The sequence below is a fragment of the Nycticebus coucang genome, chromosome 8 (assembly GCF_027406575.1).
Source record: "Nycticebus coucang isolate mNycCou1 chromosome 8, mNycCou1.pri, whole genome shotgun sequence".
NCBI classification, from domain to species: Eukaryota; Metazoa; Chordata; class Mammalia; order Primates; family Lorisidae; genus Nycticebus; species Nycticebus coucang.
Window position 1 is genome coordinate 103,337,554 of NC_069787.1, and position 15,744 is coordinate 103,353,297.

At 36.3% G+C, this 15,744-nt stretch overlaps 1 protein-coding gene across 3 annotated transcripts in view; it reads right to left on the bottom strand.

The window, feature by feature from the left end:
- Nucleotides 1-15,744, bottom strand: part of STAG1 (stromal antigen 1) — a 411,299-nt gene that overhangs the window by 106,734 nt on the left and 288,821 nt on the right. For all 3 annotated transcript variants that reach the window (XM_053598524.1, XM_053598525.1, XM_053598526.1), the window contains 2 exons: nucleotides 15,391-15,498; nucleotides 10,848-10,962 (listed from right to left, as the gene is read on the bottom strand). In XM_053598524.1, the coding sequence (XP_053454499.1) occupies nucleotides 10,848-10,962; nucleotides 15,391-15,498 (223 nt within the window). The remainder of the gene's footprint in view (nucleotides 1-10,847; nucleotides 10,963-15,390; nucleotides 15,499-15,744) is intronic.

Below are 15,744 nucleotides of genomic sequence, written 5' to 3' on the forward strand. Positions count from 1 at the left end.
CCGATATATGGGACTGACACCTTACTCCTTTGAGCCACAGGGCTGCCCAAGGAGTTGGATTTTTGAAAATAAATAAATAAATAAATAAATAAAATAGATAAAATCTTTGGACAGACTTAGTACAAATAGAAAAAAGTAAAATCTCCAGTAACCTCAATCAGAAATTATAAAGGAGAAAAAACAACTGAGGCCACAGAAATACAAAAGATCATCTCTGAATACTACCAGAAACTCTATGCCCAGAAAATTGACAATGTGAAGGAAACGGATCAATATTTGGAATCACACCCTCTTCCTAGACTTAGCCAGGAAGAAATATAGCTTCTAAATATTCCAATTTCATGCACTGAGATTAAAGAAAAAATGAAAAAGCTTCCAACAAAAAGATGCCCTGGACCAGATGGCTTCATACCAGAATTCTATCAAACCTTCAAAGAACAACTTATTCCTGTACTGCAGAAATTATTCCAAAAAATTGAGGAAGAAGGAATTTTCCCCAACACGTTCTATGAAGCAAACATCACCCTGATACCAAACCAGGAAAAGACACAACTAAAAAGGAGAATTTCAGAGCAATTTCATTAATGAATATAGATGCAAAATTTCTCAACAAAATCCTTGCCAATAGATTACAACATATCATCAAAAAAGTGATACACCATGATCAAGTAGGTTTCATCCCAGGGATGCAAGGCTGGTTTAACATACGCAAGTCCATAAACGTTATCTACCACATTAATAGAAGCAAAAATAAAGACCATATGATACTCTCAAAAGACGCAGAAAAAGCATTTGATAAAATCCAGCATCCTTTTCTAATTAGAACAATGAAGAGCATAGGTGGAACACTTCTGAAACTGATCGAAACTATCTATGTCAAACTCACAGCTAATGTTTTACTGAATGAAGTACAACGGAAAGGTTTTCCTCATAGAACTGGAACCAGACAAGGTTGTCCTCTGTAACCATTACTTTTCAACACACTGCTGGAAGTTCTAGCCAATACAATTAGGCAAGACAAGGAAATAAAAGGAATCTAAATAGGAGCAGAGGAGGTCAATCTCTCCCTCTTTGCTGATGATATGATCTTTGAAAACCCAAAAGACTTCACCACAAGACTCTTGGAAGTCATCAAAAAATACAGTAATGTCTCAGGATATAAAATCAATGTCCACAAATCAACTGCCTTTTTATATGCAAATAGTCAAGATGAAAGGCTAATTAAGGACACAATTCCCTCTGCCATAGCTTCAATGAAAATGAAATACCTAGGAATATACCTAAGGAGTATGAAGGACCTCTATAAGAAAAATTATAAAATCCTGAGAAAGGAAATAGTAGAGGATATTAACAAATGGAAGAATAGACCATGCTCATGGATGGGAAGAATCAACACTGTCAAAATGTCTATACTTCCCAGAGAAATCTACCTATTGAATGCCATTCCTATTAAAATCCAACATCGTACCTTCAAGATTTGGAAAAAATGATTCTGCATTTTATATGGAACCAGAAAAAACTCTGTATAGCTAAGGCAGTTCGTAGTAATAAAAATAAAGCTGGGGGCATCAACATACCAGATTTTAGGCTGTAGTACAAAGCCATAGTGATGAAGGCAGCATGGTACTGGCACAAAAATAGAGACATAGACATTTGGAATTGAATAGAAAACCAGGAAATGAAACCAGCAACTTACAGCCACCCAATCTTCGATAAACTTAACAAGATCATACCTTGGGGGAAAGACTCCTTATTCAATAAATGATGCTGGGAGAAGTGGATATCCACATGTAAAAGACTGAAACTGGACCCACACCTTTATCCCCTCACAAAAATTGATTCAAGATGGACAAAAGACTTAAATTTAAGGTATGATACAATAAAAATCCTCAAAGAAAGCCTAGGAAAATCACTGGAAGATACTGGCCTAGGGAAAGACTTCATGAAGAAGACTGCTGTGGCAATTGTAACATCAAAAATAAACAAATGGGACTTAATGAAACTTAAAAGCTTCTGTACAGCTAAGGAGACAACAACCAAAGCAAATAGACAACCTACACAATGGGTAAGGATATTTGCTTATTTTGAATCAGACAAAAGCTTGATAACTAGAATCTATAGAGAACTGAAATTAATCTACATGAAAAAAGCCAACAATCCCATATATCAATGGGCAAGAGACATGAATAGAAGACTGTCTTCTCTAAAGAAGACAGACGAATGGCTAACAAATATGAAAAAATGCTCATCATCCCTATCTATTAGAGAAATGCAAATCTAAACCACCCTGAGATACCATCTAACCCCATTGAGAATGGCCCATATCACAATATCTCAAAACTGCAGATGCTGGCATAGATATGGATAGAAGGGAACACTTTTACACTGTTGGTGGTACTGCAAACTAATACATTTTTGGAAGGAAGTATGTAGAAACCTCAAAGAACTCAAACTAGACCTCCCATTTGATCCTGCAATCCCATTACTGGGCATTGACCTCGAAGGAAAAAAATCCTTTTATCATAAGGACACTTGTACTAGACTGTTTATTGCAGCTCAATTTACAATCGCCAAAATGTGGAAACAGCCTAAATGCCCACGAACCCAGGAATGGATTAATAAGCTGTGGTATATGTAAACCATGGAATACTATTCAGCCATTAAAGAAAAATGGAGACTTTACATCTTTTGTATTAACCTGGATGGAAGTAGAACACATTATTCTTAATAAAGCATCACAAGAATGAAGAAGCATGAATGCTATGTACTCAATTCTGATGAGGACAATTAAGGACACGATGGGGATAGGGGAAGGGGAGAGCAGAGAGAGAAAGGAGGAGGGAGGGGTGGGGAAAAGAAGAGCAGAGAGAGGGAAAGCGGGAGGAGCATGGGACCTTGGTGTGTGCCACATCTTTTGGGGGCAAGACAGGATTATAAATTCAATTACGTAACAAATACAATCAGTGTAATCTGGTTTCTTGTACCCTCAATGAATCCCCAACAATAAAAAAGAGAAAAAGGAAAAAAAAAAAAAGCCTATTGTATCTGTGAATGAAATTGTAACACCTGTTTTCTTCTGATTTCCATTTGCCTGAAATATGGATGACCATCCCTTCACCCTGAGTCAATATTTATCTTTTAAGTTTAAGATAAGGTTTTTGTATGCAACAGATATCTGACCTGAGTTTTTGTATCCAGTCAGCCAACCTGTGCCTTTTTAGAGGACAATTTAAATCATTCACATTAATTGAGAATATTGATAAGCCTGGTAGAATTTTGGGTATCATGTGTTTTGAAAGTCCAGGGGGCATTTTTAATCTTTTCACCACTCTGGAAGTTGGAATTTGATCAAAAATTTCTGATTGAGTTTACTTTGGTGGTAGAGGATTGTGCTGGTCATTATGGACGATAGGTTTAAGAATATCCTGAGAGCTGGTTTGGTTATGGCAAATTTCATCAACATGTGAATGTCATTAAAGTGTTTAATTTCTCCATCATAAATAAAACTCAGTTTAGCTGGACACAGGATTCTGGGTTGAAAATTTTTTGTTTTAGCAGATCAAAAGTTGATGACCACCCTCTTCTAGGCTTGAGTGGTTTCATCAGAGAGATCTGCAGTCATTCTAATATTCTTCCCCTTGTAGGTTATGGTTTTCTTACGTCTGGGTGCTTGCAGAATTTTCTCCTTCATATTAACTTTGGCAAATTTAATTATAATGTGTCTGGGCGATGCCTTATTCAGGATGAGTTGTGCTAGAGTTCTACAACTGTCTGCTATCTGAATTTCAGAATCTCTTAGCCAGTGGAAAGGTCTCTTGATTATCTCATGGTGTAGAGCATCAGGGCCTTTTGAAGATACCTCATCACCTTTAGGAATTCCTGTAAGGTGAATATTAGTTTTATTTTAATTATCCCAGAGCTCTCTGAGAGAATGATCTGTTTTTGTTCTCTATTTCTCTTCCTCTTTGAGCATTTGAGAGCGTTCAAAAGCTTTGTCTTTAATGTCAGAAATCCTTTCTTCTGCCTCCTCCATTCTGTTACTGAGGGATTCTACTGTATTTCTCAGATCTTTTAGGGCTGCAAGTTCTTGTCTCCCTGTGTCAAAAATCTTTGGTGATTTTGTCTTCGAATTCATTGAATGCTTAAGACAACTTTTGAAATGCTCCTTGAATTTCTAATTCCAACTTTACCTCCACTGTATTTATCTTATTGGCAATCCAAATTCTGAATTAAGATTTCTGACATCTCAGCCATTTGTTTATGAATTGGATCTTCTGGTGTGTCCGCCATGTCGTTCCTTGGGGGAGTTGATCTACTCTGATTATTCATGTTGCTGGAGTTTTCCCACTGATCCGCCCCATGATTATTTCATACCTTTTGTCTAGATCAGCAGATAAAATGAAGTTGGGTTGGGGCTCCTGGAGTAGGGATTAACCACCCCTTTGCCCATGAGCTGGGACTGGTGTCTGTACCTTTTACCCTAGAGCTTTGCAAAGGACCTGTACAGTGCTATTGCCTGAGACACTGGGGTCCTGCTTGGTTTGGTGGGGTAAGTGGCTCTGTCTTGTTTTCAGCTGGTCTCTGTCCAATCCTAATGAATCAGTAACTCTAGGTTAAAGTCTCAGCTGTGGAGAAATACCAGCAAGTAAGTCACCCCATACCCCACAGGCAACAATTGGAAAAGGAAAATCAAACCTTCCCACAACCACACACCCAGGGTATTCCTTTGGATAGTCCTCAGGTCATTGGCCCAGGTCAAGAGTTCAAAATCAATTGTCCCAGTCAGCATCCAGTCTCATTTGGGAGAGTTCAAAAGGTCTCCAGCAATTAGAAAGCAGGAGTCTGCTGGCAACGAGTATGACTCATACTGGTGCTCCATGGAGTCAGAAGGACCCACCCAGCAAATGAATTAGTCTGGGAAGGTTGATGTCTCATTCCCCACCTTACCCCTTTATTACACCCAGTCACTGGTAACTCTGCAGGGCTGTGACCCACTTCCCTCCAATGAGCAGATGCTCCAGGGGTTCGCACCTGCCTGAGTCACAGGGAGATCTATGTCTCTTCAGCCAGACGGCCATACTCTCCCACCAGCCAGCAGAGGAAGCTGAAACCTGACAACCTCAGGGGCTTAATGGAAGCTGGGGCGGTTCCAGCCCCACCCCAGATGGATGTTGCTGCCACTTACATTCTGGCGGAATTAGTGATTCTGTTCCAGCTATATTCCCCTGCGGGCCAGGCTGTTTGAGTTCACAGAAACTGTGGCTTGGCCCCACTCTGTGCCACAGCTGGCGTCTCTGTGTGGGCTGTACTCTGTGTTGTGGCGGGCTCAGTTAAAGATCACATTCAGCTCTCAATTCCTGCCTCTCCCTGGGCTGGTATCATTGTCTTGTCTGCTTTTGTCTCAGCTATGTTCCCCTGGGGGCCGGATGCTTCTTAGCCTCACTAAAGCAGCACTTCTAACTCAGCCCCACCCTGGGAGTATGCTGTCTCTGCACAAGCGTCTCCATCCCCACTGTACTCCACGGGGACAGGTACCACCTCAGGCCTACCCTTTACTCACAGGGTCTGTGTTTCCATCCCAGATCTGTTCCTCCAATGGCTGCCATGGGATCAGAGGCCTGGCTTTCTCTGGTTGCCAAGAGAGTTGGGGAGTGTCTCTCCAAAATATCCCCAGGGTGTGAGCTCTATTGTTCCCACTGCTGCTGCTGCTGCTCTATGCCGCTTTTCCCTCTCCCTCTTGGTCCACTGTCTTCTCTTTACACCCGTGCCACAGAATCAAGACAGACCTGCAACAGCCCACACACCTTATACACACCTCTCGAGAAAATGCCCAAGAATCTGGACTCCATGGGAGACAAGCTTCCAGACCATGGGGTGAGAATGGAGGGGAGTGCTATGAGTTTACAATTGCAGGTAGAGAATATATACAGTTTTATGCCTGGTGAAAGAATGCCATGGCACAATAGTAGGTCCTCTCCAGGGAAGGAGTTCTGGTTTTTAGAGGATCTCTCCCGTGGGATAAAATAGGAGGAGATCTGAACTCTGCTCACATGTTTGTATAGAGTATACTGCGAGCCGTTCTCATGGGGGAGGGGACTCCCGTCAGCTTGGCAATGATTTTGTACCTATTGTTTGTTTCCTTAGGGTTGCAGCTCGCCTCAACTGGGCTGATGTGCGCTCTTCAAACTTCTCTCTTGGCTCAGCTCCAGACCATCACCTTACTTGCTAAACTTCTGTCCTTTAACTTTCCTTCTGGATGGGAGCCTCTGTGGAAAGCTGGCTCCAGTCGGGCATCTTGCCTCCGCCCCCCAGTAGCAAATATTCTTAATGAAGATGCTAGCTTTTTTCATAATTTACTCAGTTTTGACTGTACGGTAGTGGCACAGTGGAATACATTCAGTTAATACTGATAAATAGTTGTTTCAAACTCAATGTGTAAACCAGAGGGTAAGACAATGTACTGGCCATTTTTCTGATAAAAGTTTTAAATTCACCATTATTAGCAACAACAATCAGAATAACATAGTCAAGAACTGGTGTGATATAATATTTATGATAATTTTTCTGTCTTAGGGCATTTGCAATAGCCACAGAACTTGCTGATCTCAAATTTTGACATAAATTCCAGGTAAATCCATATTTTAGAATAAAAGAAAAAAGGTTTCACATAGTGAGTAAGGAAGGGTAAAAGGTTATAATCATTTTTCAAATGCTTTATACCAATGAACTAACATCTTTCTGTTACTAGTGAAAGATGAAACTAAGAAAGAAGGCCTTGAGCACACTGATTAAAGGGTACAAATATAAAACTTGAGGGAAGAAATAAGATGTATTGTTTGATAGACACTCCAATAGAGAATCCAATAACGTACTGTATATTTCAAAATAGCTAGAAGAGAATATTTTAAATGTTTCCAGAATAAAGATAAGACAAATATTTAAGGTTATGAATAGTCCCAATGAAATGAATTTGACCTTTATAAATTACATGAATATCTTAAATTATCACATATACCCCTAAAATATGTAAATCTATCATGTATTAATAAAAAGGTAACTGAGAAAAAAAATCTCCATGATTAAAAAGAAACTAGAACCCTATAAAATGAAAAAACCCTGAATTTTTCAAAAACCATTTTTGTTGTCATAATTTCATAAAAACAGTGTGAGGCCAGCTGCAATGGCTCATGCCTATAATCCCCAACACATTGGAAGGATGAAGTGGGAGGATCACATGAGGTTAGGAGTTTCAGACCAGATAAGTAACACAGTGAGATCTTGTCTCTATATAAAAAAAAATAATAATAAAAAGAACCAGCCAGTTGTGCTGGTGAGCACTTATAGTTCCAGTTATTTGGGAGATTGAAGCAGAAGGATTGCTTGAGTTCAGGAGTTCTGAGGTTACAGTGAGCTTTGATGACACCACTGCACTCAAGCCCAGTCAACAGAACAAGACCCTGTCTCAAAAATAAAAAAAAGAATAACAACGAAAAGCAAAATCAGGTACATGCACGCATTCTTTGTATTCTTCAGAAATTAAATGAACAGTATATGGAACCAGCACATTGTACCTCATGATTGCATTATTGTACACATCATTATTGCTATGATTTAATAAAAAAGAAAAAAGAAAAAAAAGAAATGAACAAAAAAAGGTAACTTCTTAATGGGCAGAGTCACTATATGGAAAAATGGATTTAAAATCTATTAATAAATTATATATAATTAAATTTATAATATATAATTAAATATAAATTAAAATTATATAGAAGATTATATCTATATAGATTTTACCCTGCTAGATCTAAGTTTAATTTATTTTATGGGCTTTCCTTTAAACTTGTATATAAGACAACAAACTGATTTCATTTTCCTGGTAACTTTCATTACAATGAATATTCTGATTTATCTTTAACTGGCTTCAAAGTTACTCCTACCATCTTATCTCAAGTTTTTTCTCTGCTGACCCTTCCATCAGATAGTTAAACATACTAAAGAGGTTAATTATGTAAAGGAACATCAAAGTATCCTGCTATTTAGCAGCCGTCTAAAATATAAGGTATTCTGTCACCTGAAATCAATGACTGTCATAGACTGTGACAGCCTAAAAACATCACTTTTTGGTACCCCGAGAAAATTACTAACTTGTTTAGGCAGATCTTGTAATTGCCGTGATTTCATCTCCACTATAAACCTATTTCAATTCAACCCTTTATAATTTTATTATTAAAATGTTACTATTTGAAATCCCAGTTTAAGAAAAAAGACAATCAGTTCAGTCAATGACATTTAAGTGATCTGTATCTCACCCATAAGATAGCCTCATTCTAACATTATGATTTTAAAAGTCTCTTTCAATTCAACATTTCCTGAGTTTATTACTAAAATTTTACTAATTGAGATCCATTACTAAAAAAAAAAAAAAATCAGAGTAGACTGCAATTGGAATCCTATCATACTGTAAGAATGTGGCTTCAATACGTGTTCAGCTCTAGGTGTATACTAACTTAATAAGAGGAGAGATTTAAGAGGAGAAATTTTCACAAGGAATGTTTCTGGTGAAACACAAGAGACCATAAAGGCCAATATAATGACCATGAATCAACTATAAACGCCTACATACTATTTGTAGTTGTTTTTGCAGCTGCCAACAATGCAATACAGGAGAACTGGGACATATATTTTAATACTGCTGAAACACAGCAGCAAACACAGGATTATAGTACATATCATCTGAAAATAGAGCAGTAATAAACATGACAAATTACTGCTTTAAAAAGGTGAAACTTCCTAACACTGAGTACTTATGCCTTGTAACAAATCATAAAGAAAATCTTCGAGCTTTCAGAGAATTGAAACATTTTCCTTTAATTAATAATCAAATTCAGTTAGCCAGGATCATATTCCCTAAACATCCCAGGAATTTATATTCTTGCATGTTTTATCCCTTATATGATTTGATTGTTGTATAATACTTTTTATCCCATCCCTCTGAAACCTAAGGAGGCCAAAGGTATCACGTGAAATGGTCTACCACATAAGCGATATTTCCTTGGTAAACTTTTATATTTTATTCTATAGTCTATCTACATTTGCTTGCCTAAGAAAATCGTGTTTCCAATGATTAATATCCAAAAGTGTGACCTATGGACCAGGAACATAAACATCATCTAGGAGCTTGTTAGAAATGCAGAATCTGACACCCCATTTCAGAACTACTGAATCACAACCAGTATTATAACAAGATCCCCAGGAGATTTTTATGCACATTTAAAATACCATTCTTACACATTCTTAACTAAAGTGTAACTTTCTAGCTGGTTTTGTTTGTGACACTACTTTTTCTCTATTCATTTCCAACACTTTTTCTTTAAAAAACAAAAACAAAAACAAAACATTCTATCTATCTATCGACAGAGGTTCACTTTGTCATCCTCATTAGAGTGCTCTAGTGTCAGAGCTTACAGCAACCTCAAAACTCTTGGCTCAGGCTCCCGAAAAGCTTGGATTACTACAGGCAGAAGCTGCCTGTCACAAAGCCCAGCTATTTTTAGAGGCAGAGTCTCACTCTAGTTCAGGCTGGTCTCCAACTTCTGAGCTCAAGCAATCTATCCACCTTTGTCTCCCAGAGTGCTAGGATTACAGGTGTGAGCCATTGCAAAGGGCTTCCAACACTCTTAAAATATACCAGCAACTCTACCACTTTCTGCCATGCTTTGCCCTAAATGCTCTAATTCCCCTGACTCAGTTCTTTTCCAATTTTAACTTTCATATAAATGATGTGTTTGTCTCTTTTTTCCTTATACCTCCAGAGTTCCTCAAATACTTTCAAACTTGAGCATTCATAGATATATTCTCAATCTCTCTAGACCCATTAGTTTATTCATTCATGGGCTCTTTAGGTTTAATTTACCATTCCCTTAATGACATGGGACTAGTAAGAAATACAGATTTAAAAATATTAAAAAAGCATTTTGTGAGCAGATCAAAGTTCACTTGTGAAAACAAATCCTGGCAGATAATATGAGTGTTAATTATAGATTTGCTTAAATAATGATTGATTAAAGAACACAGAAATATTTCTATGCTTGTACATTAATAAAAACATGTAAATTCATATTTTTCTCCCTGTAAAATACAATAATTTTCAACCAAGATAATACTAATGATGGTAACATTTGCAATTTTCACAAACTGTTTAAATAATATAATTTAAAAGTTATAGGCACAAAGAAAAACTAAAAGCAATGATAAAAAATTGTATTCAGAGCAGGGCACAGTGGCTCTTCGCTGTAATGACAGGGATTTGGAAGGCCAAGACAGGATGGTCACTTGAGGCTCGAAGTTCAAGGCCAGTTTAGGCAACAAAGTGAGACTACATTTCTACAAACAATAAAAATTAGCCAGGCATGGTGGTGTGTGCCTATAGCTGCTCAGGAGGCTGAGGTGAATAATAGCTTCAGCCTAGTAGTTTTGAGGGTGCAGTGAGCTATGATTGGGCCACACTGCATTCCAGCCTGGGTGACAAAAGACTGTCTTTTATAAGGGAGAAAGTATTCAGTAGTATAATACCAATACTGCAATACTTTAAAAATTTTAATAATTGCTAATAAATTCTAGTCTATATCCAGGGTTGATCCACCCCTACATGTAAGTTTAGAACTTCTTCCCACAGAAACCAGAATATTGACTTCATAATCAAGCAATTCATGGGGGCAACTTTGTAAGAAACAGTCTTATTTTCAATTGATTAGGGAAAAAAACAATTACAATGAATTAAATGACCATTTTATTTAATATATAATATAATACAAAAAAAATAAAGAGTTGTGTTAAACATTTTTTACCTCACTTTCAAGAAAGAAAAGAACCAGCATCCTAATGAGGTTTCCATTCGGACTGTTCCTACCCCTCCTCTTTGCTAATGCTTCTTCTGCTTGTGGGTCATGTCTGCTAAATAGCCTAGAAATAAGCAACAGAACAAGAGCATTACGAATTTACATGAATATAACTTTAGTCTTTTCCTTCACTACACACATCATTTTAGTGTTTAAAAAAAAACAGAAAATAACATCAGAGATCTGATTATGCCTATCTATTTCAATATAATTGTGTTAACTGATATCATTATATGTCAGACAATAGTTTGATTTAAAATTTTTTAACTATATATAAAATTGTTCAACTATCAATAAAAAGCAAAATTTTATTGATATGTAATCAACATCCAAATACATAATGAAAAATAGGCAATGCGATTATCCTATGATTGATCCTGGAGTATGTAATTTTAAATTAAGTTCTCTTTTCTTAATGTTAATTTTATAGTCATATAATGATAGCGTTTAGCTACATGGTCCAGCAATAATGAAAAAATTCGCATTTTAATGGTTACCTCTTAAATTCTTTCCTATTTATACCCTATTATCTAAAAGCAGTACTGACTAGTCCAATAGTTTTCAGCAAAATGACATTAATATTAAATTTATAAAGATACAATTTAGTGACAAAACTTCTAAAATGTGACTTGAAAATTTTAATTTGTTAAATAGATTTATCCCAGCAAAACCTAAAGACTGCTAAAGGTACCTTATTTCTAGGCACTGCTTTAGGTAAAAAGGATATAGCAATGAGCAAAGTCAAAAGCCCTGGTTTTATGAAGCTCTTGTTCTCATAAATGAAGATAAACAGTAGATAAATATATACTATCACAAGTGTTATAAAGAAAAATGAGAAAATAGGGATGGATACATAACATGTGCTAGTTTCTACATGGAAGTGAGTAAGCCTCTCAAATGAAAGGCCAAATAACTAGATAGAATGAGAATAATTTCATGTAATATAAAAACAAACCAATCTCAAGAGAATGACAACTACAGAAGAGTTGAGTTTCGCTGCTTGGGATGAAAGCATATGGGGAAACTACAGAACTTATTTTGAAACTTTATCTATATAACTAACACATTGGTTTAAGAGAAGGTTTGTTTTATAGGTTGACTTTTGTAGGAGTAGCAAATGGAAAATATGAGGAACCTTGATGCATACATGTACCAATTTAAATAACTGCATTTAGTGCATATAAATGAGGTATTGGGGAAAAAGCTTAATTTTGAATAATGTGGAATTTTAGATGACATATTAAACTATTCATTTCAGAAAGGCCTTACTTTGTGGCTGATTGGTTAAATTATATATAGTTTATAACTAGACTACAAGATGCTATGTATGTATGCATATGCATCTATCTATAAAAGCTAATAATAGAAATTCCGGGAACACTGTATTGCTTGTTAAGATTTTAAAAGATCACTGTATTAAATGGTGGAAGAGGATGGGCGTGGTGGCTCCCGCCTGTAATCCTAGCACTCTGGGACGCCAAGACAGGTAGATTGCTTGGGCTTAGGAGTTTGAGGCCAGCCTGCGAAAGAGAGAGAACCTGTCTCTAAAAAAATAGTTGGGCACCTGTGATCCCAGTTATTCAAGAGGCTGAGGCAAGAGAATCCCTTGAGCCCAAGAGTTTGAGGTTGCTGTGAGCTATGATGGCTAGGGCGTCAAAGTGAAACTGTCTCGGGGGTGACGCCTGTGGCTCGGTGGGTAGGGAGCCAGCCCCATATACCAAGGGTGGCAGGTTCAAACCCAGCCCCAGCCAAATTGCAACAAAGTGAAACTGTCTCTCAAAAAAAAAAAAAGGTGGAAAAAATACTGAAAAAGATCATTAAAAATCAGAAGTCATTAAAGTGTATATTTTTTCCAACACAGGGGCCTAAAATCCACCTGTGACATAACACATTTCATTTGCAAAAGAATTGATTTCATTTTCACAAAGAAATGAAAAATGGAGGTTTATCCTTCTAAATTTTTATATAAAATATTCCAATTAAAGTATTTCTAGCAAAGTAATATCAACAAAATGGCAAAATAGATCTCCCAGCATCACTTCTCTGACAAAAATACAATTAAGAACCTATTCAGAGATAAGAATACCATCCTAAATACATCAAAATACAGGGGAGAAGCAGAGAAACCCCCTGAGTTCACAGAATGAAGAGCAGCTGCCAATTGTTCTTCCTCTCCCCAAAGTCAGCACGTGCCACTTACAGAAAAATTTCCTAAGGCTTACGACTGCCAACATGAAAGAATGAAATTAGAGGTGGACATTTGCCTTCTCCACTGGTCTGAGAATCTTCACAAGAAGCCCAATCTGGTCTTGTCCCATAAGAACCACTGACAGTGCCAGGAAGCCTGGGGTAGATTAGGGATGCCACAATGAAGACTGGATGATACACAAACAGTGTGAGAAGCACAATGTGGTGGAGGGCTTGAATCCCAAGTTGGATTTTTCACAAGGCCCAAGTGATTACATGCAGCCTTCCATCGCCATAGCAAAGTAAAAGGTAGGAATTATATTCCAGTGCCTGCTTAAATGTTCCCTGTACTAGGAAACAATGACATGGTAGTAATATAACTTCTAAGACAATGTTTACATTCTATTACTCACTATAAATCTTCTACAGACCAAGAAACAATGCAAAGACAGTGATTTAGTTCCAGAGAAGCGTTTCAAGTTTTGGTATTCACTGTAAATCCTCCCCAGACCAGGGTTTAAATTCAAATATTAAAATGGAAAGATTGAACACCCCAAAGAATAAAAGTAAAAAGGTGACTGTTTCCTCAAATACACAGGCATAAACTTAAAAACACAAAAGTTGTGAAAACTTAGGAAAATACGACATTAATAAGAGAAACCAACAAAGTTCCAGAAATAGACCCAGAAGAATTAAATAGCTATAAAGCGTCTGAGAGAGAATTTAGAATGATTTATTCTTTACCCTCAAAGAATTTCAGAGAATCACAAAAAAAAAAAAAATACAAATAGAAAACTAAATAAAATTTATAAAACATGGGAAAAAAGAATCTGAAAAGGAAATAGAAATAATTTTAAAAAATAACAGAGATCCTAAAAATAAATACAATAAATGAAGTGAAAAACTCATTTTTATAGCAGACTTGATTAAACAGAGGAAGGAATTACTGAGCTTGAAGACAGAACACATAAATTTATACAGTCAGCAGAGTAAAAAAGAAAAAGAATAAATAAAGAGTAAAGAAAACCTATGAGAATTATGGAAGACCAACTGAACTAACTTTCATGTAATTGGAATTCCTGAAAAAAAGATGAGATAGTTCTTTAAAAAGTTAAGTAGAGCATAGAAACTAGAACAAAATAATTTTAAAAAAGGAAAGAAGGTTAAGACTACAGTACACTTTGGATATTTGTGACAGACACTATCCCAAGATAAATATGAAAACTACATTACTGTATTAGCCATAGAAGTCAGAGTCACTGGTAAATTCAATATATTTTTTTTAAGTCATGCCTGAAAACCCTGACTTTCTTCCTCTTCATTTTCAGTATGAGCATTTCATTAGTAGCTGGCTTATCTTAAGAAAGATTTTTCTTTTACATTAAAAACAACTTTTTCCACTTTGACAGGTACAATTAAATAAAGAACAATTTGTCACTGCAGCCTTGAGATGCAGATACGGGATGGAGAACTAGACCTACTCATTATAAAAGTTAATCGTCCATGCACAAAAGTTGCTCAGTGTATTATTTATATCTGTGCTTCAATATAATCACAAATTAGCACACTCAATAAACTTTAAGATTCACCAGCCAATATTTAAGACTAAGTTAGATCCATGAACAAAAATACAAAACACAGCAAAAGACGCAGATGCACAACCAAGAATATATTTATATTTTAAGAATGAATTAATCTACTAATAAATTATAGAACATATACAGTATATCATGATCAAAAGTATATTTCCTAATTGTGCTTATATTCATATAATCTCATCAGATCTATGTTTTACAAAAAAATACATAAGGTTTTTTAAAAAAATTAAACTGTAGCCATATATATCACTTTCAGAATCACTATGAATGACTAATTAAAATAATCCTCACCCCAATGGAAAGAACAGGAAAGAAATCCATGAAAAGTTGGGAGGCATTTTGAAAGTGACATTGCTTCACATTCAGATTACAAATGTTGAGAAAGTTAAGATCAGAACTCAGAATTTTTAAAGAAAAAAAAAACAACACCTGGTGAAATGAAGGATCAATTACCTGGGGAACTTATTATAAACCACATGCTCTCCCCCACTCTCCACTCAAACCTCTCTCTAGCTGAGAACCATCCTTTCAGATTTTAGGGAAAAGGAATATGTAACAAAGTATACCACTCTCAGGGGTATGTTTCATGATATGTATATAAATGATGAGGCTATTAAAGCCCCTACATTTTGAAATGGAAATTATAATCTAAAACAACAAAGGAAAATACAAAAGTTGAAATTTGCTTTTAAAGATAATTAACTCACTTTTTGTGAAGGAACTCTCCAGCTGCCACAGCAACAGGGCGATGTGCGGAGTACACTAAGTGGTAAACATTTTCACAGTCTTCATTGGAAAGAGCTTCTTCACTTCCACTGAAAAATCCAGAAAGTAGCATATGAACCAAAGAAATGTTTGTTTTTAGTTCTACCTTTATTTAATAAATAAAACTTTGGAAACCATTATAAAAATCAAGGCATAATGATTTGACTTTCATCTTTTATCCACCTCTCTCCCTTTTATTTTTTAGGAGAGGGAGTCTCGCTTTGTCACCTGGGTTGGAGTGCAGTGGTGTGATCATAGCTCACTGCAGCCTTGATCTCCAAGTTCCAGTGATTCTA